The 26,031-nt window shown below is 37.4% G+C and overlaps 1 protein-coding gene across 1 annotated transcript; it reads left to right on the forward strand.

Annotated features, from left to right (window-relative positions):
* Window positions 1-242: 242 nt before the first annotated feature.
* On the forward strand, window positions 243-25,302 carry LOC135464506 (beclin-1-like). The gene is made up of 17 exons (XM_064741930.1): window positions 243-511; window positions 1,340-1,394; window positions 2,302-2,352; window positions 3,461-3,551; window positions 6,350-6,379; window positions 13,429-13,491; window positions 13,896-13,969; window positions 14,885-14,957; window positions 15,448-15,572; window positions 18,567-18,629; window positions 20,626-20,709; window positions 21,346-21,406; window positions 22,412-22,500; window positions 22,999-23,109; window positions 23,718-23,760; window positions 24,348-24,451; window positions 25,016-25,302. Exons 1-17 carry the CDS (start codon window positions 376-378, stop codon window positions 25,119-25,121), a joined length of 1,359 nt encoding a protein of 452 aa, XP_064598000.1. The 5' UTR covers window positions 243-375; the 3' UTR covers window positions 25,122-25,302.
* The last annotated feature ends 729 nt before the right edge of the window (window positions 25,303-26,031 follow it).

A 26,031-nucleotide genomic window follows, 5' to 3' on the forward strand; every position in this document is an offset into this window, starting at 1 on the left:
GAAAATAAGTCTAGTGAGTGTTATGCGCCTAGTATATTAATGAATTTAGTGTTATCATGACACAAACTATTCAAACAAGCTGGTTTCAATGAAAAGTTGGTAATAGATTCGATTCCCATGCGCCTTACTTTACAGCAGACGAATATCACAACCTAAATAAGAAAACCCGTCAGTGTCAGGAGTTTATGTTACGAACAGCGCCATCTGGCGAGTGAAATGTAAAATAACAACAACAACACTTGCGCATCATCACAAGGGAAAAACAGATAAAGAGCCGTGTTTTCTATGACAGACAACCCAGAACGAATGAAAATGTCGTGAGATCGGGTCGTTGGATTAATTGACAGCATAACAGACCACTGTGGTGCGTGAGAGATGTCGGCAGTTCGCCCGGACGCCGGAAAATCGGGCTCCGTGGATGTGAATTTTTTGTGTCAAAGATGTCACCAGCCATTACGCCTGGATAACTCCTTCAAAGCACTTGACGACAACCTCGCTAGGGAACTCACGGGTACCATTTGAAAAATTTTACTAATATTTTATTGACAATACAAAAGTTTATTTTTGTGAACAGTCTGTTGACAAAAATCCTGTACTTTCGATTTTGAAATGTGGCCCTACATCTCCCCACCCTCGCCCCCTAGCCCCATATCTCCTTATGCTTGAAAGGTAGCTAGCAGCCTTTCTTCACTTTGACTGGGCTTCGGTTCCATGTTTTTACGACTACCCCCACCGTTGATACAGCCTGAAAGCACCACATTGGTGTGTCAACATATAGCACTGAAACGTTCTGAACAACTTTCCCTTCATATAGAAAAATGGAATACCTAAGTTTGTGGGACTTTACTTTTCCACTGAGTCTTACATAAATTTTAAATATTTCTTCACTTTATGGAGGGTTGTCTGACATTTGAAGACATGCATAGATGATTGACATTTCACAGTGATACCAGACTGGTACTTGTACCCTACTTTTGCATATCATCAATTCTTGGCCGGGCAGTTTAGGGAATTGTAGGTTTCATATTCATAGTTTCGAGCACCGGGGTGTCCTCTCAAGGGGACATCACTGCCAAACTATGAATAACCATATACACCGTGACAGTTTGCAAATTAGTGTTGCCAATCCACATAAATTGATATTGTTTTTGTCAGAGGTAAAATGTTAGCCTGTTTATGGTGCCTGGAACTTCACTGTGTAAAGGGGGCGACCAGTTATGCTAATGAAAGGGATTGTTACAGGAAAGTACATTGTGTGAAGCATCATTTTTGTCATGAAGAAGTTATGAAGTTATGATATTCATCTTAATAATCATATTTCGTGTTTTATAATTTGCAGCCCCATTAACAAGCTCTGTAGAGAAAGAAGAAACACTTGACTTATTTCAGAGAAAGTAGAGGTGAGTATGTGATTGATGCCAATAAGCAAAGCTTAGAGCTAAGGGGCGTCGGAAGGAGTATGGCATCGAAAAAAAAATAGAAATAAATCAAAAGTAAAGGCGAACCAATTTAATGGCGACCAACAAAATGAAGTCATGTGCACTGTAGACTGTTAAGCACATAAAACAGCAATGTGGAGAATAAAAACCCCACAAAACGATTTCACAGCATCTCCAGCCATCTGTCATCCGAAAACTTCAGGGGTCATGGCGATTCCAGGACCCTAACCTTTTGTGCTGGGATAGATGGCCATGCCACTTACAAATTGTTTGCGACACGTCTGTAGCTAGAAATAATGCATTTGTCAGTACATATGATTTAATTATGGGCATACAGGCATGCCAATAATTGTTTGAGGTTTGGCTGAGAAATTTCAAAGTCATTCAAACCATGTAGAGTTTTGATGGTCTCTATGTTATTCACATGTGAAATTTGTCAGGCACCACTTTTAGTTTGCATCTTACAAGATAGTACCTTTTATGGGATTTTTCGAAACTGTGCAACAAAGTCCAAGACCATTTTACCTGTGAGACAACAGCATTGTTTTGTAATTTTCTACTAGTACTCCATCGTAGATGATGCTTTGAACCTTTTTAAAGAGTTTTATGTAAGCGTTCTTTAGGACATTGCTGCTGAATTATTCTTCATGAGAATCCTTGAAATATACTCTTCCAAGCTACATAAATTTCATTTTTCTAATATGTAAATAGGCTGAGGAAATAATTTCAAAAAATGCCTTGTCCTGTTTATAATAGTGATAATGTCAGTGCCAGTTTTCAGACAACTTTTATCACAAATGCTACATAGTTTGACCTGTCGTAAAGTTTGAGACCACACTAATTTTTTTGTTTTGTAGACCAGCACGACTTTGGGCAATGAAGACGTAGTACGGAGAGTTGTCCCGCCTTCCAGGTATATAGACGTTGATACCTTGAGAATTTTACTTCCCTTACATAGAGTCCCAATGGTGCAAAGGCATTGCAAATTTTAACGCATTACAGTGACTTGTTTTGACATGCTTTATTTGTATCCTCAATTGTCAATAGAAAGTTGAGGTTTAAAATTTGTCATTGTTAAACCTTCTTTGCTGTGTCATGGAGCATATTTGCTGTATCACCTGTCCTGTTGAATGTGGGAAGGTCTGCCAGCTACATGCGGATTATCAATAATTTCCCAAAGGTTTCCTCCTTCCATAATGGTGTCTGCTGTTGTACAAATGAAATATTCATATGTACAGTGTAAGACGCCAATCAAATAAAGTAAATAAAGTCCAAGTGGGAATTAACTGAGATGGTAGAGAGCTGGGGTTCAAATCTATGTATGACACACACTAAATTCTTTGTTCTTTGGATCTTTTTGAAGTATGTGAGCTTACATAGAAAACCCTTACCTTACACTTACCTTACCTTTACCCTACATTAGTGAGTGAGTGAGTGGGTGCTTGGGGTTTAACGCCGCACTTAACAACTTTTTAGTCATATGACGATGAGGGAATCCTTAGAGTGCATGTAAGTGCCTCTTTGTTGCAGGACATTTTTCACCAATCTTTTATCTAGTGCTGCTTCACTGAAAACGCCTTACCGAAGCCATTATACTGATATGGATCAACCAGTAGTTGCACTATGCTGAACGCCAAGTGAGGAAGCTGCAGCTACCTCTTTTAAAGTCTTACGTGTGACTTGACCCAGGATTGACCCTGGATCTATTGCTCCCGAAGCGGACGCTTTGCATTAAAGATAGAAATCTACGTAAAATGCAGACACTAAAACACAGACATACAACACAATTTTCTTTGCAGTTCCCACTCAAGATGACCAGTTCTGATTATTCAACAATAGCTCTGTCTTTCACGTTTTGCTGGCTTTTTTTCCGGCCAGATATGGGGAGGTCTGTCAGCAACCTGCTGGTCCCCGTGATATAAGTGAAATATTCTTGAGTACGGCGTAAAACACCAATCAAATAAATAAATAAAACAATTTCAAAGGCTGTATGTGACCCTGATACTTCTTGGTTTTATTAGGTATCTCTCGATAGAGGAGGAGAATGGAAGCGGCTTCACTCTGCTGGGAGAGACAACGGCGGGTGCGGAAAACCTGAGCCTGAAGATGAAGGTGAGTGATCTGTTATCATTTGACATAGATCTAGGACAGTCATCAAGTGGTATGACTGTTCAGCATAAACGTACATGTGGTTTTACTGACTAGGGTCCGTTTGCACAAAGGGATTGTAAGCCTAAGTTGATTGTAAATCATTATGATCGCGAATGTAGCCTTAGCTTACATTGGACACCTTCTTGCACAAAGGGGGTTATAAGCTACAATAGTTGTATCTTACAATCAGAAATGACAGTCGAGTCGCCTTAATATTAAGTAGATAGACTGTTAGTACTTTTCGACATAGTTCACAAAAATGTGTAATGTACTTGTCTCAGAAAGATGCTACAAGCATTTTTTCAAATGTTGTTGTTTTTAGCTGCTAAATCATTATGATGTAGAACTCTTTTGAAAATTAAGGCAAGAAAAGTTATGAACAGGTACACTGTCCACTTTGTCTGTGGTCGTGATCGTAACTTTAAAAACTTGACAGTTGTCTGACAATTCCCTTGGCACAGCTTATTATGACAATCAGTTGTAAAGTTTTAGGGTCTGCAATCAATTGTAGCTGCGATCTCTTTGTGTAAGCGGGCCTTGAAATGCCCTCCTGTTTATCATCCTCTGTAATCATATTTGTTCCAAGCATGCGAGAAAGTACTTCTCTGTATTTTTTGTATTTATTTATTGTTTATTGGTTTTGTTTTTTAATTGGACACAGTGTTTCTTATAGTGTTATAACACTTTAAAAAAAAAAAAAAAATCAACAAAAACTTGCTCAGCACTGGAGAGATTGCAAGAAATTCTGCTGAGACTTTTCCAGTTCCCAGCAAATTCCTGCAAAAGTTGAAATTAGACATGAAACATTTAATTCATCAGAATCCAGAAATGCAAAACATGCAAGTTGTTTGATTTCAGGGTAGGGAAGAGTTAAAAAATTGTCATCTTTGTGCTTATTATATTTATAACTTGCAATCTGGTGATGATATTAAAAGGGGAGACAACTCATACAGTGTAGAGGTCATCACCATTCTCTCGTGATCAATTTTTAGTCTCCCACTTTCCATGATCTCCATTCCGTGTTATTTTGTTGCAGTTGTAGTTGCTTTTGTTTTTACTTTTAGAAAATTGTGCTGATCTCAATTCATAAAATGCAGAAAACTTAATAACTGTTAACATTTGAAAAGTCTTGAGCAAGGAAGAATGGACATTTTACTTTTAGTTGCTTTTCAACCCCAAGCCTACAGCGTGCTGTTGTTCTTGCCATGTTCATGTATCAGTCTGTCCATTCATCTGTTTGTTTTATTTTCCATTTATATGTAACATAAAATGTTACAAAATCAAATGGATGAGTGTGACATGATAGTTTTGTTTTGGAAATTTTTAGGATGTTCTTTTTTTTTTTTTGTCTTGCACAAAGCTAGAGAGTATTTAATTGTTTTGTTTCTATAACTTGTAACTTATAAACTACAAACAAGTGGACTGATCATTCTTGCGATCCCTTTAGGACAGGTTTTAGTTCAAAGTCCAGGGTTGATTTTTTTCAGACCACATCAATCAACATAATAAAGGTCAGGGCTTGTATTTATCAAGACTTAGTCCATAAATTGCAATGCTTAAAGTGCCAAATCTAGATCAGGAAAGAACTCAAATTGTGAATGGTACATTGTTCTGCAGAAAATAAATTAGTGTAAAGAAGTCAAACTTTGCTGATTCTGATATACATGTATTATTGTGGTTACTGACCCTTTGAGCATCAGCACCAGAATGGAGGCCAAACTTCAGCCAAAGACCAAAAACAAAAAAGTAGCAAATTTAGACTAAATTTAAATTTGAGAGATGGTTAAAGTTGATGTTTAAAGTCATTTATATTCTAATGGTTTTACATGTAAATTGCACTAATATTAAATACTTCTCAGCACTTTCAAAAACTGTGCCCAAATTAAGCGGCTGTATTTGTCCACATTCTGAGCAATCAGCATCTCAGTCACGTGTCAAAATTTCGTACCAGCAGTGTTATCGTACACAGTAAAGGCAACACCAGTCTGATTTTGTGTTTTGAAAGCGAGCTGACTCTAAATAATCAAAGTAATGGAATAAAAATATAACTGAAAATCTACCTTTTAATTTTGTCCGATCTTGATTTTTTTTTTTTTTTTTGGAATTTCCTGTTTTGAAGGTTGTCCAGTTGTATAATTACCCTAAGTGACCTAAAATTTCGTCCACAAAAGTTCATTTTTAGGGGCAAATAAATCTAAAAAAATATTATTTTTGGTGCTGAAACTTACAATTTTCCAGTAGAATTTCATCCCATGCTCAAAGCAAACCTCAAAACACCTTTCTAAATTAATAGAACTCTCAGAATCAGAAAAAACGGGCAACTCAGCCATGGACGGAATTTATGGTCATTTAGGGTAATATGTCTTCAACAGGCTTACTTGCCTTCGGTAAGTTGTCTCAATGAAGCAGCACTAGATAAAAGAGCGGTGGGAATCCGTCCTGTAACAAGGAGGCACATTACATGCACTCTAAAGTGCACTGAAAAATTGAATGCGACGTTAAACCCCAAGCATTAACTCACCCACTCGACAGGAAAAATTGCATATTTTCCACAGATTAGGAGATTTTCACGTGTTATTTTTATTTTCTGCCCTCCTTTGACATTGAAAAAAAGCATTTATTCTGACCAAAAAACAACAATTTAAATTGGTTTGGCCTAATGGATGTTGACCAAATGTGTATCCATGGAAACACACCTTTAGTGTAGGTTTAATACCAAACCTTTACTTACATGTTTCCCATTGTTTCTATTGTCCAAGGAAGCCAAAGCTCAGCTGAACGAAGCCAAGGTAACGGACTGTTGCGGAAACAGCATGCCAAGTTCCTTCACTTATTACTTTCGTTTGTTTTATCTATGTTTTTTTATTTAGCTGAGACAATGCTGGAGTTCTGAAGAAAAAAAAATGGCAATAATATGGCAGTAAAGCCAACTATTTAGTAAATCAGCGGTAATGACCTGGAATTCCACCTCATTGCTGAAAAATGATGAAAAGTCCAGTTGAATTATGCTGGATTTACTGTAATTCATATATTCATATATAACTTCACTTACAGTAATTACAGTAATTCATATATTCATATATAATTTCACTTGATTTTTTGCCAGTTAATCTGCTGATTAGCTGGTGAAAAATTCTCTGATGTTATATGTGATTTATATGTGATGTTATATGTGATTTTATATGTGATGTTATATGTGATTTATGTGTACCTCACTGTTTTTTGCTGAGTTCACATTCTTTTTTTAATATGCGAGTTTGTCTGAAATCTATTTTTTCAAAACTTGACATGTAATTCTAACACCATAGACTTTATTCTGTCTTGAATAATTAATGATTACCCTCAGTTGGGTATTTATGAAGAATTAGCATTTGTATCAGAGCAAAACTAAATTTTTGTTACCTCTTCAAAATGAAAGATTTAAAAAATTAACAAGCGTGTTAGTATATGCAAGAATAAGCATATTTTCATGATACCATAATTAATTAAAGGCAATACAGATCATAGTGTTTTGATTGGGTAATCCTTAAAAAACAATATTTAAAGATCTCCAGCATAGTCTTCTTCTTGTGGCCTTGGTGTTGTCCTTTTTTTTTAACAATATGTTTCTTTAAATTCCACCTGCACAACTGTTTTGATTCTTAAATGTTTTTATTTGTCTTCTAGCATGGAGTTTTGTGTGTTGTGATATACATGCATTATAAATGGATTTGTAGTTCATTGGATCTGTCATCTTACACATCTTTCTCATTGGTACAGGCTTCTGTGGCAGTCATTTAAATATTCATTATTTGGCTGACTTCATATTTACCATCTGCACCATTCCTGTTCATATTTTGAGTAAAACATTGATTTCTGCACTACTCTCAGTGTATGTTTACCTGCAACATACAGTACGTGCCTAGTCTGTGTTGTACCTACAAAGCTTAATTTAACACTTCCACCCACATACCATGCATATACTTGTATTAATTTAACCCTGCAGGGGAGGCCTGCCAGCAACCTGCGGATGGTTATGGGTTTCCCCTGGCTATGCCCGGTTTCCTCCCACCATAGTGCTGGCTGCCGTCGTATAAGTGAAATATTCTTGAGTACGGCATAAACTGGCAACCAAATAACTAAATAAATGACCTTGCAGGGTTCATATTTAATGCCAACTACATATACACTTTTCTCTCAAGCAATAAATACTTCTCTAGACCTAAAATTCCGTCTATCTCAGAATGGTGTTTTCAGGTTTGGTTACAAGGTAGGATGATATCTTGTAGTGGAATCGCAAGTTTCAGCCTTAAAAGTTATATCTTTATGTCTTTTATTTGCCTTTAAAAGTGCACTTTTAGTGAAATGTTAGTTCAGATACAGTAAGTAAATTGCGTTGTCAACAAGTCGTCTCTTTTTAGGTAAGCCGTTAATATGTTGTATTGTACTGAGTACATTCCCTACACCCCTATTCCTCCATCACATTCTACCCTATTCCTCCATCACATTCTACCCTATTCCTCCATCACATTCTACCCTATTCCTCCATCACATTCTACCCTGTTCTTCCATCATGTTCTACCCTATTCCTCCATCACATTCTACCCTATTCCTCCATCACATTCTACCTTATTCTTCATCACATTCTACCCTATTCCTCCATCACATTCTACCTTATTCTTCATCACATTCTACCCTATTCCTCCATCACATTCTACCCTATTCCTCCATCACATTCTACCTTATTCTTCATCACATTCTACCCTGTTCCTCCATCACATTCTACCCTATACCTGCATCACATTCTACCCTATTCCTCCATCACATTCTACCCTGTTCCGCCATCACATTCTACCCTATTCCTCCATCACATTCTACCCTGTTCCGCCATCACATTCTACCCTGTTCCGCCATCACATTCTATCCTATTCCTCCATCACATTCTACCCTATTCCTCCATCACATTCTACCCTATTCCTCCATCACATTCTACCCTGTTCCGCCATCACATTCTACCCTATTCCTCCATCACATTCTACCCTGTTCCGCCATCACATTCTACCCTATTCCTCCATCACATTCTACCCTATTCCTCCATAACATTCTACCCTATTCCTCCATCACATTCTACCCTATTCCTCCATTCCTCCATCACATTCTACCCTATTCCTCCATCACATTCTACCCTATTCCTCCATCACATTCTACCCTATTCCTCCATCACATTCTACCCCATTCCTCCATCACATTCTACCCTGTTCTGCCATCACATTCTACCCTATTCCTCCATCACATTCTACCCTATTCTTCCATCACATTCTACCTTATTCTTCATCACATTCTACCCTATTCCTCCATCACATTCTACCCTATTCCTCCATCACATTCTACCTTATTCTTCATCACATTTTACCCTATTCCTCCATCACATTCTACCTTATTCCTGCATCACATTCTACCCTATCCCTCCATCACATTCTACCCTGTTCTGCCATCACATTCTACCCTATTCCTACATCACATTCTACCCTATTCCTCATCACATTCTACCCTATTCCTCCATCACATTCTACCCTGTTCCTCACCACATTCTACCCTGTTCTTCATCACATTCTACCCTATTCCTCCATCACATTCTACCCTATTCCTCCACCATCACATTCTACCCTATTCCTCCATCACATTCTTTGTCGTCATATGACTGAAAAATTGTTGAGTACGACGTTAAACCCCAAGCACTCACTCATTCCATCTCATTCTACCCTATTCCTCCATCACATTCTACCCTGTTCCTCATCAGATTCTACCCTGTTCCTCATCACATTCTACCCTCTTCCTCCATCACATTCTACCCTATTCCTCCATCACATTCTACCCTGTTCTTCATCACATTCTACCCTATTCCTCCATCACATTCTACCCTATTCCTCCACCATCACATTCTACCCTATTCCTCCATCACATTCTTTGTCGTCATATGACTGAAAAAGTGTTGAGTACGACGTTAAACCCCAAGCACTCACTCATTCCATCTCATTCTACCCTATTCCTCCATCACATTCTACCCTATTCCTCATCACATTCTACCCTGTTCCTCATCAGATTCTACCCTGTTCCTCATCACATTCTACCCTCTTCCTCCATCACATTCTACCCTATTCCTCCATAACATTCTACCCTATTCCTCCATCACATTCTACCCTGTTCTGCCATCACATTCTACCGTATTCCTACATCACATTCTACCCTATTCCTCCATCACATTCTACCCTATTCCTCCATCACATTCTACCGTATTCCTCCATCACATTCTACCCCATTCCTCCATCACATTCTACCCTGTTCCTCATCACATTCTACCCTATTCCTCCATCACATTCTACCCTATTCCTCCACCATCACATTCTACCCTATTCCTCCATCACATTCTTTGTCGTCATATGACTGAAAAAGTGTTGAGTACGACGTTAAACCCCAAGCACTCACTCATTCCATCTCATTCTACCCTATTCCTCCATCACATTCTACCCTATTCCTCATCACATTCTACCCTGTTCCTCATCAGATTCTACCCTGTTCCTCATCACATTCTACCCTCTTCCTCCATCACATTCTACCCTATTCCTCCATAACATTCTACCCTATTCCTCCATCACATTCTACCCTGTTCTGCCATCACATTCTACCGTATTCCTACATCACATTCTACCCTATTCCTCCATCACATTCTACCCTATTCCTCCATCACATTCTACCGTATTCCTCCATCACATTCTACCCCATTCCTCCATCACATTCTACCCTGTTCCTCATCACATTCTACCCTATTCCTCCATCACATTCTACCCTATTCTTCCATGACATTCTACCTTATTCTTCATCACATTCTACCCTATTCCTCCATCACATTCTACCCTATTCCTCCATCACATTCTACCTTATTCTTCATCACATTCTACCCTATTCCTCCATCACATTCTACCTTATTCCTGCATCACATTCTACCCTATTCCTCCATCACATTCTACCCTGTTCTGCCATCACATTCTACCCTATTCCTACATCACATTCTACCCTATTCCTCATCACATTCTACCCTATTCCTCCATCACATTCTACCCTGTTCCTCATCACATTCTACCCTGTTCTTCATCACATTCTACCCTATTCCTCCATCACATTCTACCCTATTCCTCCACCATCACATTCTACCCTGTTCCTCATCACATTCTACCCTGTTCTTCATCACATTCTACCCTATTCCTCCATCACATTCTACCCTATTCCTCCACCATCACATTCTACCCTATTCCTCCATCACATTCTTTGTCGTCATATGACTGAAAATTTGTTGAGTACGACGTTAAACCCCAAGCACTCACTCATTCCATCTCATTCTACCCTATTCCTCCATCACATTCTACCCTATTCCTCATCACATTCTACCCTGTTCCTCATCAGATTCTACCCTGTTCCTCATCACATTCTACCCTCTTCCTCCATCACATTCTACCCTATTCCTCCATCACATTCTACCCTATTCCTCCATCACATTCTTTGTCGTCATATGACTGAAAAATTGTTGAGTACGACGTTAAACCCCAAGCACTCACTCACTCCATCTCATTCTACCCTATTCCTCCATCACATTCTACCCTATTCCTCATCACATTCTACCCTGTTCCTCATCAGATTCTACCCTGTTCCTCATCACATTCTACCCTATTCCTCCATCACATTCTACCCTATTCCTCCATCACATTCTACCCTATTCCTCCATCACATTCTACCCTATTCCTCATCACATTCTACCGTATTCCTCCATCACATTCTAGACTCATCTCCAAGCTTTTATCCACTTTTGCTAATAAGTTCAAAGGAAATATTTTGTTCACTGAAGTTTTTCAAACAGGACAGTAAACAATAACAAGGAAGATTTCCACTTGCCTGAAATTCTGTGATCTTTGTTGTTTTGAAAATGTATTTATTATAGTATGGAGGTATATATAAGAGGAGGAACAACTTGGGTTCTTCAAAGTGTTCAATGTAAGATACCCACACAGCAGGACTGGGGCTTTGTTTTAAACAGGGGATTAAGCTGTCTGCCATCTGTCAGGTCTTCGTGCATGCGCTCTCGAGACAATAGCAGGTTGACACCTGGGGTAAAAGGTACTCAGAATGCTCCCTGTCCTGCGTCGCTTGCTCACAGCAGAGCCATCAACCCCCCCTCCCCCCCACCCAATCCTGTTCAGGCAGCGAATAATGAATACAGAACAACAGAACCACTCTGCCAGTTTCCATGGGAGTATCACGTTTACAAGTAAATAACATTATAAAGAAAAACATACAACTAGTAGTTGAATAGTAATGACTGCACGTGCATGGTTTATATGTCTCATAAAGGCAACAATTTGAGAAAACTCAGCTTCATGTCAGTAATTCGAATTTCTGTTTATTACATTCCACCATAAAGAGACATTTTTAAATAATCATAAAACAACATGCCACCTATTTATATATTATAACTGTGGAGGCGTAAACAAGGATGACATTCCCGTCCAGTGGGAGTTGCAATTGCCCATATTCCATTTCAATGGTTTATTAAACCCTGCCACGATGGTACACTGTAGAATGCTGCCCTTGCAAATGTCTCCATAAGCAGTTGTTCATGGGTTATATTAACGTTCAGCAGAGGCATGTATTCAAAGCGGGTAATTCTCTTCAGTAGGTTACATTTTTAAAATCAGTGGGGACTGTGCATACGCACCTATGGCGACCAGCAGTGCTTGTCGAGAAATCTGGGAATGTAGTGTTCACAAAAATTGAACTTGTTAAGAAACCGCTTATGGGGCCCTAAATTGCAGGATGTGCACATTCAGTTAAGTATTTCCCCGATCTTATTTTTCTGTAGATCGTTAGTTGTGCGAAAGTGCGAGTTTATGGTAATTCTGAAAATGGCCCTTGTGTTTCAAATGGGCAATTTTCTTAATTTTCAGTCAGTTAAAAAAAATTGAGCTCTCCCATATTCCGTCAACGCCAGGTAAATGGCACAAACTATTGCTACCTGCAAAAAAATAATTTTACAGCACTATGTATGCCGGGATATATTAGTATTGGAAAAATATAAAATTTTCATGATTGCTCAATAAATTTCGCTGTCCTTTAGATTTTCCGATACGATAGTCCTGTAAATGTGATTAAAATGTCCACTTAGATGCACAGGTACCTTACTACATCTTTGTTGTGCGCAGAATTTGTAGTAGAGGCTTTTTACTCAAAGTAAGTGCGCATGATGGTATCCATTTTGAGGCAACTCACACTAAGCCCTGCTTGCGGATGCCCTGTTAGGCACGGTATCATACATTAGACATCAAAGGCTCCCTGGCCACGTGAGGGTTCGTTCGGAGTGGAAAGGCAGAGTGGGTGTGTCTGGCCGGCTGGCTGGGCTGGCTGGGTGTGTTGCTCCTCCTTCCATATACACCCCCATGATTATAGGGAGCAGTCTGTGAATGACAAAATATTGTGCAACTCTATGATATTTATTTATTTATTTGATTGGTGTTTAATGCCGTACTCAAGAATATTTCACTTGTACGATGGCTGCCACCACTATGGAGGGTGGCCAGCATTATGGTGGAAGAAATATCAGACTATCCAGGCTATCTCTAACCTAAGCTGAATTTTATGGCAAATTTATTCAAGCGTGACTATGGCTGCAAGATTTAACCCAGGAAACTTTATTACAAGCGTCAGCCAATCAGGGTCTATTCTCTATCCCTTTAAGAACAGTTTCTTTTTCAAACAGAGGGAGAGAATTTTACCTATGTTATCATTGACTCTGGACTTTCTTGTCCTTCAGGTGACAGCCTACCTGTTTGATGTGATGTCAGGTCAGTCCCATGTGGATCACCCCCTTTGTGAGGTAAAACTTATCACCCCTTTTCACAGTAATGATTTATTCTAATGTTGTCCATTATCTATCAACCGGATCTGTGAGGTGTTTTTGTTTCATGTTTTTTTTCCTTACAAATTTACAGGGTATCTCCCTTGCGCCACATAGCTATTGTTTGAAGTGTGACTTGAATCAGCAGGTCTTTTATAAATTATCTCCGAAAGCAACTTATTTCAAATAGGATTGCTGATAGATCTGTCATGTTCTGTATTCCAGTAAATATTCAGGTTTTTAAAAATATGAAGTAAAATTTTAATATTTTTCCTCAGAATCCATTTATTGTGGTGTGGTCAACAAATCTGTAGGATATATCCATGAAATAAATTAGTCAACCGAGTCTTTTCATAGTATGTTGTTATGTTTATGTGTTGTAGGAATGTACAGATACGTTGCTAGACCAGTTAGACAACCAGCTGAGAATTACAGAGGACGAGTGTAGAGATTACAGGTTTGTCATGAAAAATATAACAATTCATGTAATATGTTATTTTATATTTTATTTAAAGGCAAAGAAAACCCTAAAATGACTTGTATGTATTTATTTCCTTAGAATTTTTCCCACGTAGTTAAATGTTTTTAAAAAATCAGATTCTGTGGTGGCCTGTAGTGATGGAACGTCCATATTTTTGGCTTGAAATCACGAGAAATCACGCTCATTACAAGGTCGATTTGTCGAGGGCTTTCTTAGATCTACATGTACACATATATGCATTTCCACTGAAGTGGCAAAAACCTGATGTCATGTCAATGGTCCCAGTTTTGTCAGAAAAGGCCATTGTAGAATTCAAACTTTCAAATGCATTTTACTAGGTTGAAAAAATTCTAAAAAAAAGAATAGATCCTGCAGTGTTTAATGGTCTTTCGTCTGAAGTATACTTCACATTAATGTTTTCGGACTGGGGTCTTTTTATAAACAAATACAATAAGGCTTTTTTTTTTTCTTAATGATGATTAAATCAACATCCATGTTTAATTAAACTGTCAGTTTTTGACGTATCAATTTTTGACAAATATTAAATTCTCTTACTGTAAAAGGGGAGGAAGGAAAAAGCTGGCAGATTACATAGCATCGCGATTATATAAAATGGCTTCCTCTTCGGCTGTACATGGGAAGGTCTGCCAGCAACCTGTTTCCCCCACATTCTCCCCGATTTCCTCCAATAATGTTGGCCGCCATATTATAAGTGAAATATTCTTGAGTACGTCATTAAACACCAATCAAATAAAATAAAATAAATAAATAAAATGGCTCCCTGAAGGGGAAATATATCTAGCAGGCTTCTTATTAATGCAATGTTTAATGGATGTCTCAGTCTAGTGAAGATGTGAAGTAATTTACAGCTTTTGTCTTTTGTATATATAGAGAGTTTCTGGAGACATTAGGGACAAGTGATGAGAAGGTGAATGAAGAGGCTCTGGACACAGAGTTGGCTCAGGTATGGACAGTTTTTGATAAGGTCGTAGGATTTCTACAGGTAAAGTAAATCACCTGTAATTTCTTTCTGGAGGGTTGCCAAAAACAAAACAGAAAGGTAAAACAAAAAAATAAAAAGATACCGGCAGTGATGACGCCATTGTTATTTGTTTTTTGTTATGTGTTCATGGAATTTTTCTTGAACCATCGGATCTGCTGCACAGTTAGTAAGATAGAAGGATTGGTTGGTGAAATTTGTGTGAAGTTTTTTGTGAATTTCTGTGAATCAAATAAAGATTTCACATGATTTTTTCACCAGCTTTGAATAGCAGGGTAATTATGTAGTGAAAATTTCACAAAATTGCCTGTGGTGATTTAGTGCATTAACAGTTTGTAGTAATACAACAACTACAAAGTAAACTAGGTCAAAAAAACATTTTTTCCTTGTACCTGGCCTAAATAAGAGTTAACAAAGTCAGATGGTAATAGGTCAGTTTTGTTATTTATTCCAGTTACGAGCAGAAGAGCAGGCATTACAACAACAACTGGAGAGTGTGTCAGGGGAGAGAACTGTGTTAGCTCAGCAGATCCAGCAGGAGAAGGAAATTGCAGCCAAACTGGATAAGGAAGAGATAAAGTGTGTTTTAATGCTAGCTAGCGCTAAAAACCTCACTCATTTATTTCGTTGGTTTTTACTGCCTTACCCAGGTACTTATTTTTGTACTTACATGACGGTGGTAAACGGCTGACCATTGCCAGATATCTGATAAATCTCCTGACTGAAGGCCACAGCTAGATTGGACCACTCGACCACGTTGGTCCTTAGCCTGGCAGTTGTTACAAGCCAGTTCCTTATACCATCTTAGCAAACGACGACCCCAGTGTAAAATACAATCGCAACCTAAAAAAAAGAATAAAAGTGAAGATGTCAATAAATTGTATTGTGTTTTGATGTGATTTTGACGTATTCCGCAAACAAATACAAGGACAAAAATTTATCAGATTTCATTACAAGAATACCTGCTGGGTCTTGGGTAACACAAAATAGTGCGTGGTTTTTCGAGCTGCCGTTTTACTTTGATAAAGATTCATGCAGGTACCACATCTATGCTCAATGAATCCTTCCAACAGGAATTAATGTGAACAGTTTTATAGTATTATCTTTTTTTTACCTATTCCTTCATTAATGGAATTTTAGCGGCAGAACAGAATAGTCAAAATTGATTTTATCCCATTCCCTTAATAATGGAATCTCAGTGACAGAACAGAATAGTCAAAATTGATTTTATCCCATTCCCTTAATAATGGAATCTTATAGTGACAGAAGAGAATAGTCAAAATTGATTTTATCCCATTCCCTTAATAATGGAATCTCAGTGGCAGAAGGGAATAGTCAAAATTGATTTTATCCCATTCCCTTAATAATTGAATTTTAGTGGCAGAACAGAATAGTCAAAATTGATTTTATCCCATTCCCTCAATAATGGAATCTTAGTGGCAGAAGGGAATAGTCAAAATTGATTTTATCCCATTCCCTTAATAATGGAATCTCAGGGGCAGAACAGATTAGTCAAAATTGATTTTATCCCATTCCTTCAATAATGGAATTTTAGCGGCAGAACAGAATAGTCAAAATTGATTTTATCCCATTCCCTTAATAATGGAATCTCAGGGGCAGAACAGAATAGTCAAAATTGATTTTATCCCATTCCCTTAATAATGGAATCTTAACGCCAGAACAGATTAGTCAAAATTGATTTTATCCCATTCCCTCAATAATGGAATCTTAGTGGCAGAAGGGAATAGTCAAAATTGATTTTATCCCATTCCCTCAATAATGGAATCTCAGTGGCAGAAGGGAATAGTCAAAATTGATTTTATCCCATTCCCTTAATAATGGAATCTTAACGCCAGAACAGATTAGTCAAAATTGATTTTATCCCATTCCCTCAATAATGGAATCTTAGTGGCAGAAGGGAATAGTCAAAATTGATTTTATCCCATTCCCTCAATAATGGAATCTTAGTGACAGAACAGAATAGTCAAAATTGATTTTATCCCATTCCCTCAATAATGGAATCTTAGTGGCAGAACAGAATAGTCAAAATTGATTTTATCCCATTCCCTCAATAATGGAATCTCAGTGGCAGAAGGGAATAGTCAAAATTGATTTTATCCCATTCCCTCAATAATGAAATCCCAGGGGCAGAACAGAATGGTCAAAATTGATTTTATACCATTCCCTTAATAATGGAATCTTAACGGCAGAACAGAATAGTCAAAATTGATTTTATCCCATTCCCTTAATAATGGAATCTTAACGGCAGAACAGAATAGTCAAAATTGATTTTATCCCATTCCCTTAATAATGGAATCTCAGGGGCAGAACAGAATAGTCAAAATTGATTTTATCCCATTCCCTCAATAATGGAATCTCAGGGGCAGAAGGGAATAGTCAAAATTGATTTCATCCCATTCCCTTAATAATGGAATCTTAACGGCAGAACAGAATAGTCAAAATTGATTTTATCCCATTCCCTTAATAATGGAATCTCGGGCAGAACAGAATAGTCAAAATTGATTTTATCCCATTCCCTCAATAATGGAATCTCAGTGGCAGAAGGGAATAGTCAAAATTGATTTTATCCCATTCCCTCAATAATGAAATCCCAGGGGCAGAACAGAATGGTCAAAATTGATTTTATACCATTCCCTTAATAATGGAATCTTAACGGCAGAACAGAATAGTCAAAATTGATTTTATCCCATTCCCTTAATAATGGAATCTTAACGGCAGAACAGAATAGTCAAAATTGATTTTATCCCATTCCCTCAATAATGGAATCTCAGGGGCAGAACAGAATAGTCAAAATTGATTTTATCCCATTCCCTCAATAATGGAATCTCAGTGGCAGAAGGGAATAGTCAAAATTGATTTTATCCCATTCCCTTAATAATGGAATCTTAGTGGCAGAACAGTCGTTACAAATGTGAGTTGGATAAATAGAGAATATTGCACAGTGAAGGTTGAATATTATAAATATTTTTCGAGTGAGAGGTGAAAATGATAACCCATGAGACGCGAAGTGTTGAGCAGGTCATCATTTCCACCTTTCACGAGAAAAGTATTTATGATATTCAACCTTCATTGTGCAATATTTTATTTTTTATTTATATTTTTACAGTATCATGATTTTGTGTATTTCAACAAGTTTAAGCAATGTTTTTTGCTGTAGGTCTTCACAGACTTTCATATTAAGCATGACATAGCACATGACATCTTATATGACGCCGTGTCTTGTTGTGTGATGTAAGAAATGTTAAAGTTGACTGAACTTGTATTATGACGCCATTCTGCTAAGCTCGATTGAAATGTCATAAAACAAAATGTTTCTTTGTGACGTCACGGCATTGGGGTGTGTAATAACAAACGTGATATCTAACTTTAGCCACTGAGATATCAGTGACGGAAAATACTAACATTTCACCTTTATATAAATAATAAATACTTGATATACATGTTCAAAAATGGCCAGTTATGGTTTGTAAACATGAAAAAAAACAAACCAGTAGCTTTATCTAATCTATCTCTGTATATTATCTATTTCATATCTATCTGGTTTTGTTTTAGTTACTTCCATGAGTATAGTGAGCTGAAGAGGCAGCTCCAGTCATTTGAAGACGAGGCCAGAAGGTAATATATGTATGTGCAGCATTGACTGTTCTGGGAGAGCTTTATGCTGCCACCAGCTTCAGCAGTCTAGGGGCCACTTTCGTAAAGCTTCGTACGTCATATGTCGCGTAACTTTTTTTTCGTAATAGGCTTTGTCTGTGTTATTGTGCCATAAGGTGATGTTATTTACGAGAAAAGTTAAGAAAAATTGATGTAAAAAGATTTGTGAAAGTGGCTAGGGAATGAGGTTTCCTTAAAGAATTTGAAAAATATACTGACATATATATTTGTGAAATTGTGTAGATTAGACTGCTTCAACATGCCTTTACTGCTGTGTAATAGCTGTGTTTTACTGCTATTGGCATTTCATCATGTTGAACACTTTGTCCAGAACTGCTACACTTTTAAACTAAACCTATTGAAAATGGATTTGGATTGGCATATCGTCAGGTTCAGAAATTTTGTGAGTGAATGTTTGAAGATTTAAACTAACCCTGTTTAAAATGGATTCTGATGGGCATGTCTTCAGGTTCAGAAATCTTATGAACGAATGTTTGAGCTTTGAAACTAAGCCTATTGAAAATGGATTCTGATGGGCATGTCTTCAGGTTCAGAAATCTTATGAACGAATGTTTGAGCTTTGAAACTAAGCCTATTGAAAATGGATTCTGATGGGCATGTCTTCAGGTTCAGAAATCTTATGAACGAATGTTTGAGCTTTGAAACTAAGCCTATTGAAAATGGATTCTGATGGGCATGCCTTGAGGTTCAGAAATCTTATGAACGAATGTTTGAGCTTTGAAACTAAGCCTATTGAAAATGGATTCTGATGAGCATGTCTTGAGGTTCAGAAATCTTATGAACAAATGTTTGAGCTTTGAAACTAAGCCTATTGAAAATGGATTCTGATGGGCATGTCTTGAGGTTCAGAAATCTTATGAACGAATGTTTGAGCTTTGAAACTAAGCCTATTGAAAATGGATTCTGATGAGCATGTCTTGAGGTTCAGAAATCTTATGAACGAATGTTTGAGCTTTGAAACTAAGCCTATTGAAAATGGATTCTGATGAGCATGTCTTGAGGTTCAGAAATCTTATGAACGAATGTTTGAGCTTTGAAACTAAGCCTATTGAAAATGGATTCTGATGAGCATGTCTTGAGGTTCAGAAATCTTATGAACGAATGTTTGAGCTTTGAAACTAAGCCTATTGAAAATGGATTCTGATGGGCATGTCTTGAGGCTCAGAAATCTTATGAACGAATGTTTGAGCTTTGAAACTAAGCCTATTGAAAATGGATTCTGATGAGCATGTCTTGAGGTTCAGAAATCTTATGAACGAATGTTTGAGCTTTGAAACTAAGCCTATTGAAAATGGATTCTGATGAGCATGTCTTGAGGTTCAGAAATCTTATGAACGAATGTTTGAGCTTTGAAACTAAGCCTATTGAAAATGGATTCTGATGAGCATGTCTTGAGGTTCAGAAATCTTATGAACGAATGTTTGAGCTTTGAAACTAAGCCTATTAACAATAGGATTTCGATGGGTGTATCTTCAGGTTCAGAAATCTGGTGAGCAAAGCAAAATTCGTTATGTCACTGCTGGGGATCTTAGAAATACGGGATGTACATGTAGTGTAGGAATAATTCTGATGGGTGGGATGGTGTACAGTGGTTTATGGAAAATGTCACTGGGTTGGATGTTTTACATGTGTGAATGGGTAGAAATTTTGTCTCTTGGATGTGGGACCTGTCCACATTCAATAAATGTCATAATATATTACTAGATGGTGAAACTTACATGTTTCCTGTAAGATATCATTTTAACTTCTAAGCAAACCTGAAAGCATCTTTCTACAACCAGTAATTTACTCTCAGAAACAGGAAAACTGAGCAAGTTAGTCATGGGCAAAATTTGAGGTCATTTAGGGCATTTATGCTGAACATTTCACATCATGTTCATGAAATTTTTTAATGTTTTACTGACTTAGAGTATTTCTTTTTTGATTGTTACCGCAGTGTTGAAAACCAGCTACGCTATGCACAAACTCAACTAGACAAGCTGAAGAAAACAAACGTATTCAACGCAACTTTCCATATATGGTAAGTTCTTGCATGATGTTGAAAGTTTATTGGTTCATTGTTGTTCTGTCACATATGAAGTAATGGATGTCCTATCAGACTAACTTAGAAGAGAGTTAAGATGTTCAAACCCTAATTCCTCAACCACGTGTGAAAGAGCAACTTTCAATTCAATTTATGTGCATTTTTAATTTGATTTTGGAGACAAAACTATATTGAATGGTCAACACGGAATATTCCCTTCAGAATATGCCTGAATGAACACCTTGCAAACATGCGAAAAGGTTGAAGAACTACACTAGCTTAGACTACATATTCAATTCCCTTACAAAAACTTATCTACATTTGTTTAGAACCTTGTTAAAATAAACGAATACAGGTAAATCCAGTCCAGTTGTCAGAAAATTCATCTATTGTATTGATTTCTTACAACAATCTCTGAGCTGAATGTACTTCAGGCAGTGTTACAACATGCATGTATAAATAAATTGTAACAAATGTTTGGTCTGTGATTAGATTAATATTTTGACTAGTACTGTTGATCAGTTTCATGTTTTTTTTTTTGTTACCATGGTTTCAAGTGTTGATATTAAATCTAGCAATATTTATAGTTTTTATTTAATAATTTTTTTTTTGTTTTTTTTTTCCCTTTAACAGGCACAGTGGTCATTTTGGAACCATCAATAACTTTAGATTAGGCCGGTTACCAAGTGTGCCGGTAAGTATAAGGTAATACAAATAACTTTAGATTCGGCCGGTTACCAAGTGTGCCGGTAAGTATAAGCCAGTACAAATAACTTTAGATTAAGCCGGTTACCAAATGTGCTGGTGAGTATAAGCCAATGCAAATATCCATGAGTAGTTAGCAGTCATACCAGTTAGTGTAGAAGTACATTTAAGCCAACTCTGTGGCAATATAAGTCAATTACGGTACTTATTGTGCTGGGAAATGTGAACCATATCTGAACCATATCTGAACCATAATAATATAAGTCAGTTACGGTACTTATTGTGCTGGGAATTATGAACCATATCTGTGGTAATAATATATGACAGTTACGGTACTTATTGTGCTGGGAAATATGAACCATGTCTGAACCATAATAATAGTGAATACAGAAGAACTGTGTGCTGAAGTATATAAACACTTTGGAGAAGAATGATTTCTCTGTAAGTTGTGTGGCATAAAACACCAACCAGGTATTAGGGTAAGGACTGTTACAGCTTTTTAATTGTTACCATGCATACTGGAGGTCAAGGGTACCAGTGCCATAAGTATACTGGAGGTCAAGGTTACCAGTGCCAAAAGTATGCTGGAGGTCAAGGTTGCCAGTGCCAATAGTATACTGGAGATCAAGGTTACCAGTGCCAGTAGTATACTGGAGGTCAAGGTTGCCAGTGCCAATAGTATGCTGGAGGTCAAAAATTGGCAATAGTATACTGGAGATCAAGGTTGCCAGTGCCAGTAGTATACTGGAGGTCAAGGTTGCCAGTGCCAGTAATATAGTGGAGGTCAAGGTTACCAGTGCCAGTAGTATACTGGAGGTTAAGATTGCTGGTGCCAGTAGTATACTGGAGGTCCAGGCTGCCAGAGGCAAAATTGACTCTTGAGATGTCTTTGCTTAGTCCTCAGCATTGCAGGAAATGTACTTCAGGACTGGATTCTTGTTAAGTATGGAACTTTTGTCAAAAGAAAATCAAACAGAATACTGTAATGTTGCAGGTGGACTGGAATGAGATTAATGCTGCTTGGGGGCAAACAACTCTGTTATTACACTCCCTGGCACGCAAGATGGACTTGACGTTTAAAAGGTGTGTACACTGTTTCATCTTGTTCAAGCCATCATTAAAAATCTTTTTGTTGGATGTAACCTGATCTGTTCTGGTCTGTCAGCAACCTGCGGATGGTCGTGGGTTTCCCCCGGGCTCTGCCCGGTTTCCTCCCACCATAATGCTGGCCGCCGTCGTATAAGTGAAATACTCTTGAGTACGGCGTAAAACACCAATCAAATAAATAAATCATTTTTGTATTATTACCCCTCAGAATCTATCAATCTCTGAAATAATTCAATGATGAAAAGAGCTTAAAAAAATACAAGGTTCAAACCCAAGTTTGGTCATGCTTTACATTTGACCATTCTATTAATTTCTTGCTAGCTGCTTGGAAAAAAGGGATAAGCTGTTTGTAAGTACTGGACAGCCAGGCATTAGTATAACATGACCACGGTGGATGAGATATCATTTCTGGTGTCTTCATGACGTTGAACTCTCAGGGAAGTGGACAGATATACTGCTTCAATTCTTTTTCAGATATCGTCTTGTTCCAAACGGCAACCACTCATATCTGGAATCACTGACAGACAAATCCAAAGAACTACCTCTGTATGGTTCTGGAGGCTTCCGATTCTTCTGGGACACAAAGTGAGTTACCAGCCAATCAAAGTGCACTGTGATGATGTGTTTTATTCTGGTTGGATAACAATGCAATACTTGAATCAGTGACCAAGTGAGTCATAGCCAGTGAAAATGCAATGTGATGATGTGTTTTTTTTTTATTGGTTAGCAATGCATTAACTTTGTCACAAAGTCAGTAACTAGCCAATGGAAATGCACTGTGATAATCTGTTTTATTCTGATTGGATAACTGTGCAGTAACTGGATCATAATGCAATAACTTGAGTGAGTTAAAAGTCGGTTTTTGGCCAGCCAAAATGGTCTTGGAAATTTGTTTTAGACATGTACTTTGTTGTGAGACCGAATTCAGATTATAAAAAAACTTCATAGATCCAAATATTTGCTGGCCAGTAGAATGTGACTGGGTGTGGTGTCATGTCTGGTGTCTTCAACTTGCTCCTTCAGTGGCAGCAGCACTTTGGCCCCATGGACTTTGTCCTGCCACAAGAAGGCACTGTCTATGTACACACAGCTAATGACTCCCTGTCGTCTTACAAAAGTGTTAAGTACGACTTTAAATCCCAAGCATGCATACATTTAATTACTGTCTGAACTTTCTGGTGTTTGTTTTTTAGATTTGATCAGGCCATGGTGGCATTCCTTGACTGTTTGCAACAGGTAGGAGTTGTACTTACTGTAATTCTTCAACCTTGTCACAAACAAGGATTATTATAGAACAATCTAAAGGCATTACTATGTGTAGACTGATAAAATTATACTTTGTGTGAAGCTCTGAAACTGGCTGACAGAACCAATGTAGCTTTCTTTCCAAAATCAAATTAAAGATGAGCAAATATTAAACTGAAAGCTGCACATTCATGTGCGAAACGGTTGAGGAATTAAAGTGATCCTTGTTTAATTTTATAGCAAAACTGAAAGAAGCAAAATGTGTCTTTGTTCAGATGTTACTTTGCAAATTGTGTAGTTCTATATTTTGATCTGTCATGTCTTATTTTTAGAAGAGGAATAAAAATTCTCTGATTTATTTCGGTTTAAAGATGTAAAAAAAAGTCACATACATGTATCCTTAGTTTTGTAGCAGATTGAATAAGAAAAAGAATAATTTACAGTTACGTCAAAAGACATTTAAGAGTTCATTTTTTTGTGAAATGCTTGAATTAAGTAAACAGTATCTGGACAAAAATTGCTTGCAATTAATAGTAATTGTCTTTTATTGCTAAAATTCATATTCTGATCTGCTTTAGTTTAAAGAGGAGGTTGAGAAGGGCGATACAGGATTTTGTTTGCCATACAAAATGGAGAAGGGGAAGATAGAAGACCCAGGCACTGGAACGTCATACTCAGTTAAGTGAGTACTTTGATAATCTTCTTTTGAAAATTCGTACTTTAGTGGAGCTATCCATTGCCCAGCATTTGGACTTCTATTTACTTGTGCACTAGGTGCATGTTTAATCTGGCGTAGGGCTGGTAAGTTCTAGAATTCCCAGCTCTGGCTGTTCATGGCCCTTTGTGACAAATGGTCAGTTATTTTGCATTTTTGCATAATTCGAGAATAAATATGAAAACTGCTTGCCGATAACTTATGACATCCTGTGTGGTATCTGTCTTTGTAATTGGTTGCGTCCAATCAGAATTGAGCTCATTCAGTGTGTCCATTCCTGTTCACAAGTCTGTTAGTCAGATATTCTGAAAATGTTTAGTCATGTGGGTGAAATTGTTTGTATGACTCATATCTATACTGTTATCTCTAAGACAGTAGGCCTAATTATCTACATGTAGGCTTCTGTCTGGTTTTCACCCACCATACTGCTGACCGCCGTCGTATAAGTGAAATACTCTTGAGTATGGCGTAAAACACCAGTTAAATAAATAAGTAGATATCTACATGTACGTTTAATATAATGTTTTTCAGAATCCAATTCAACTCAGAAGAACAGTGGACAAAAGCACTGAAATTCATGCTGACGAACTTAAAGTGGGGTCTGGCCTGGGTGTCATCACAGTTTGCTAACAAGTAACAATGCAGTAATGACAGGCCTACCCTAACTCACCTATAATTTCATGGACTTTTTCACTAAATGCTCTGTTTCGCCTAAAGTTTAGCGTTTTTGAAGTGGCACATTTTGCTCGATTCAGATTTATTCATTCGTGAAATTTCTGATTAATTTATTATGAGAGAAACTTATGTGTAGGCATTAAAAGGGTAATTTTAAAGCCGTTTTGTGCTTCCGAAAGTGCGTAGTTACGAGCTAAGCAAAGTGTAGTTGTGTTGAAAGGGTGATAAGACAGGGGAAAATCATGTGAAGTGATGTGTGAATTACCATAAATGACATGATTTTTTACCAACTTAATACTGCATGGTGATGAGCTGGTGAAAAATATCCCATGAAATTAAAAGGTGTTTTATGATATTTGCATCCAGCTGACTTAGGTGTCAGGTGTACAAATTTTGAAGAACAAAACTCTGATACAGAAACATATTTTTTTTTTAAATTAAACATCTGGATGATTTTAGACCAGTGGTGATTATATTAAGCTTATCACTCATTCTTGAAGTTTATTCTACGTGCCCTTGTCATGTACATACAATAATAGGTTTTTTTAGTTTTTTGACGCTCTAGCACCTCTTAAAAAGTGAGGTCGGAAAGAAGACTGGGTAAATACAAATTTACCTCAAACTGAAACTGTTTGTTAAACCTGTGTAAAAGTCCTAAATATCTGCCATCTGCTATGCTTGTGTGGCTCTGATTGTGAAATAATTTTAATGTGCATAATAATGCTCAGCCTTTGAAAAAAAATCTATCAGCTTGAAGTGATTTCTTAAGCTTGGGTGCAGTTTTGCCTCGTGAGGGTTGTGAGGCACCTGTTAAGGTGTAGCGGTTTCCTCTAGCACGGATACAGCTTTGTGCTGTGAGGTTTGCGAGGCAC

The sequence above is a fragment of the Liolophura sinensis genome, chromosome 4 (genome assembly GCF_032854445.1).
Source record: "Liolophura sinensis isolate JHLJ2023 chromosome 4, CUHK_Ljap_v2, whole genome shotgun sequence".
NCBI lineage: Eukaryota > Metazoa > Mollusca > Polyplacophora > Chitonida > Chitonidae > Liolophura > Liolophura sinensis.

Excerpts from the sequence above, each read along its gene's own strand:
- LOC135464506 (XM_064741930.1), top strand. The coding sequence starts at position 376 with ATGTCGGCAGTTCGCCCGGACGCCGGAAAATCGGGCTCCGTGGATGTG. Across the intron at positions 15,573-18,566 it reads CTGGATAAGGAAGAGATAAA|TTACTTCCATGAGTATAGTG; the intron begins GTGTGTTTTAAT and ends GTTTTGTTTTAG. Across the intron at positions 23,110-23,717 it reads CGATTCTTCTGGGACACAAA|ATTTGATCAGGCCATGGTGG; the intron begins GTGAGTTACCAG and ends TTTGTTTTTTAG.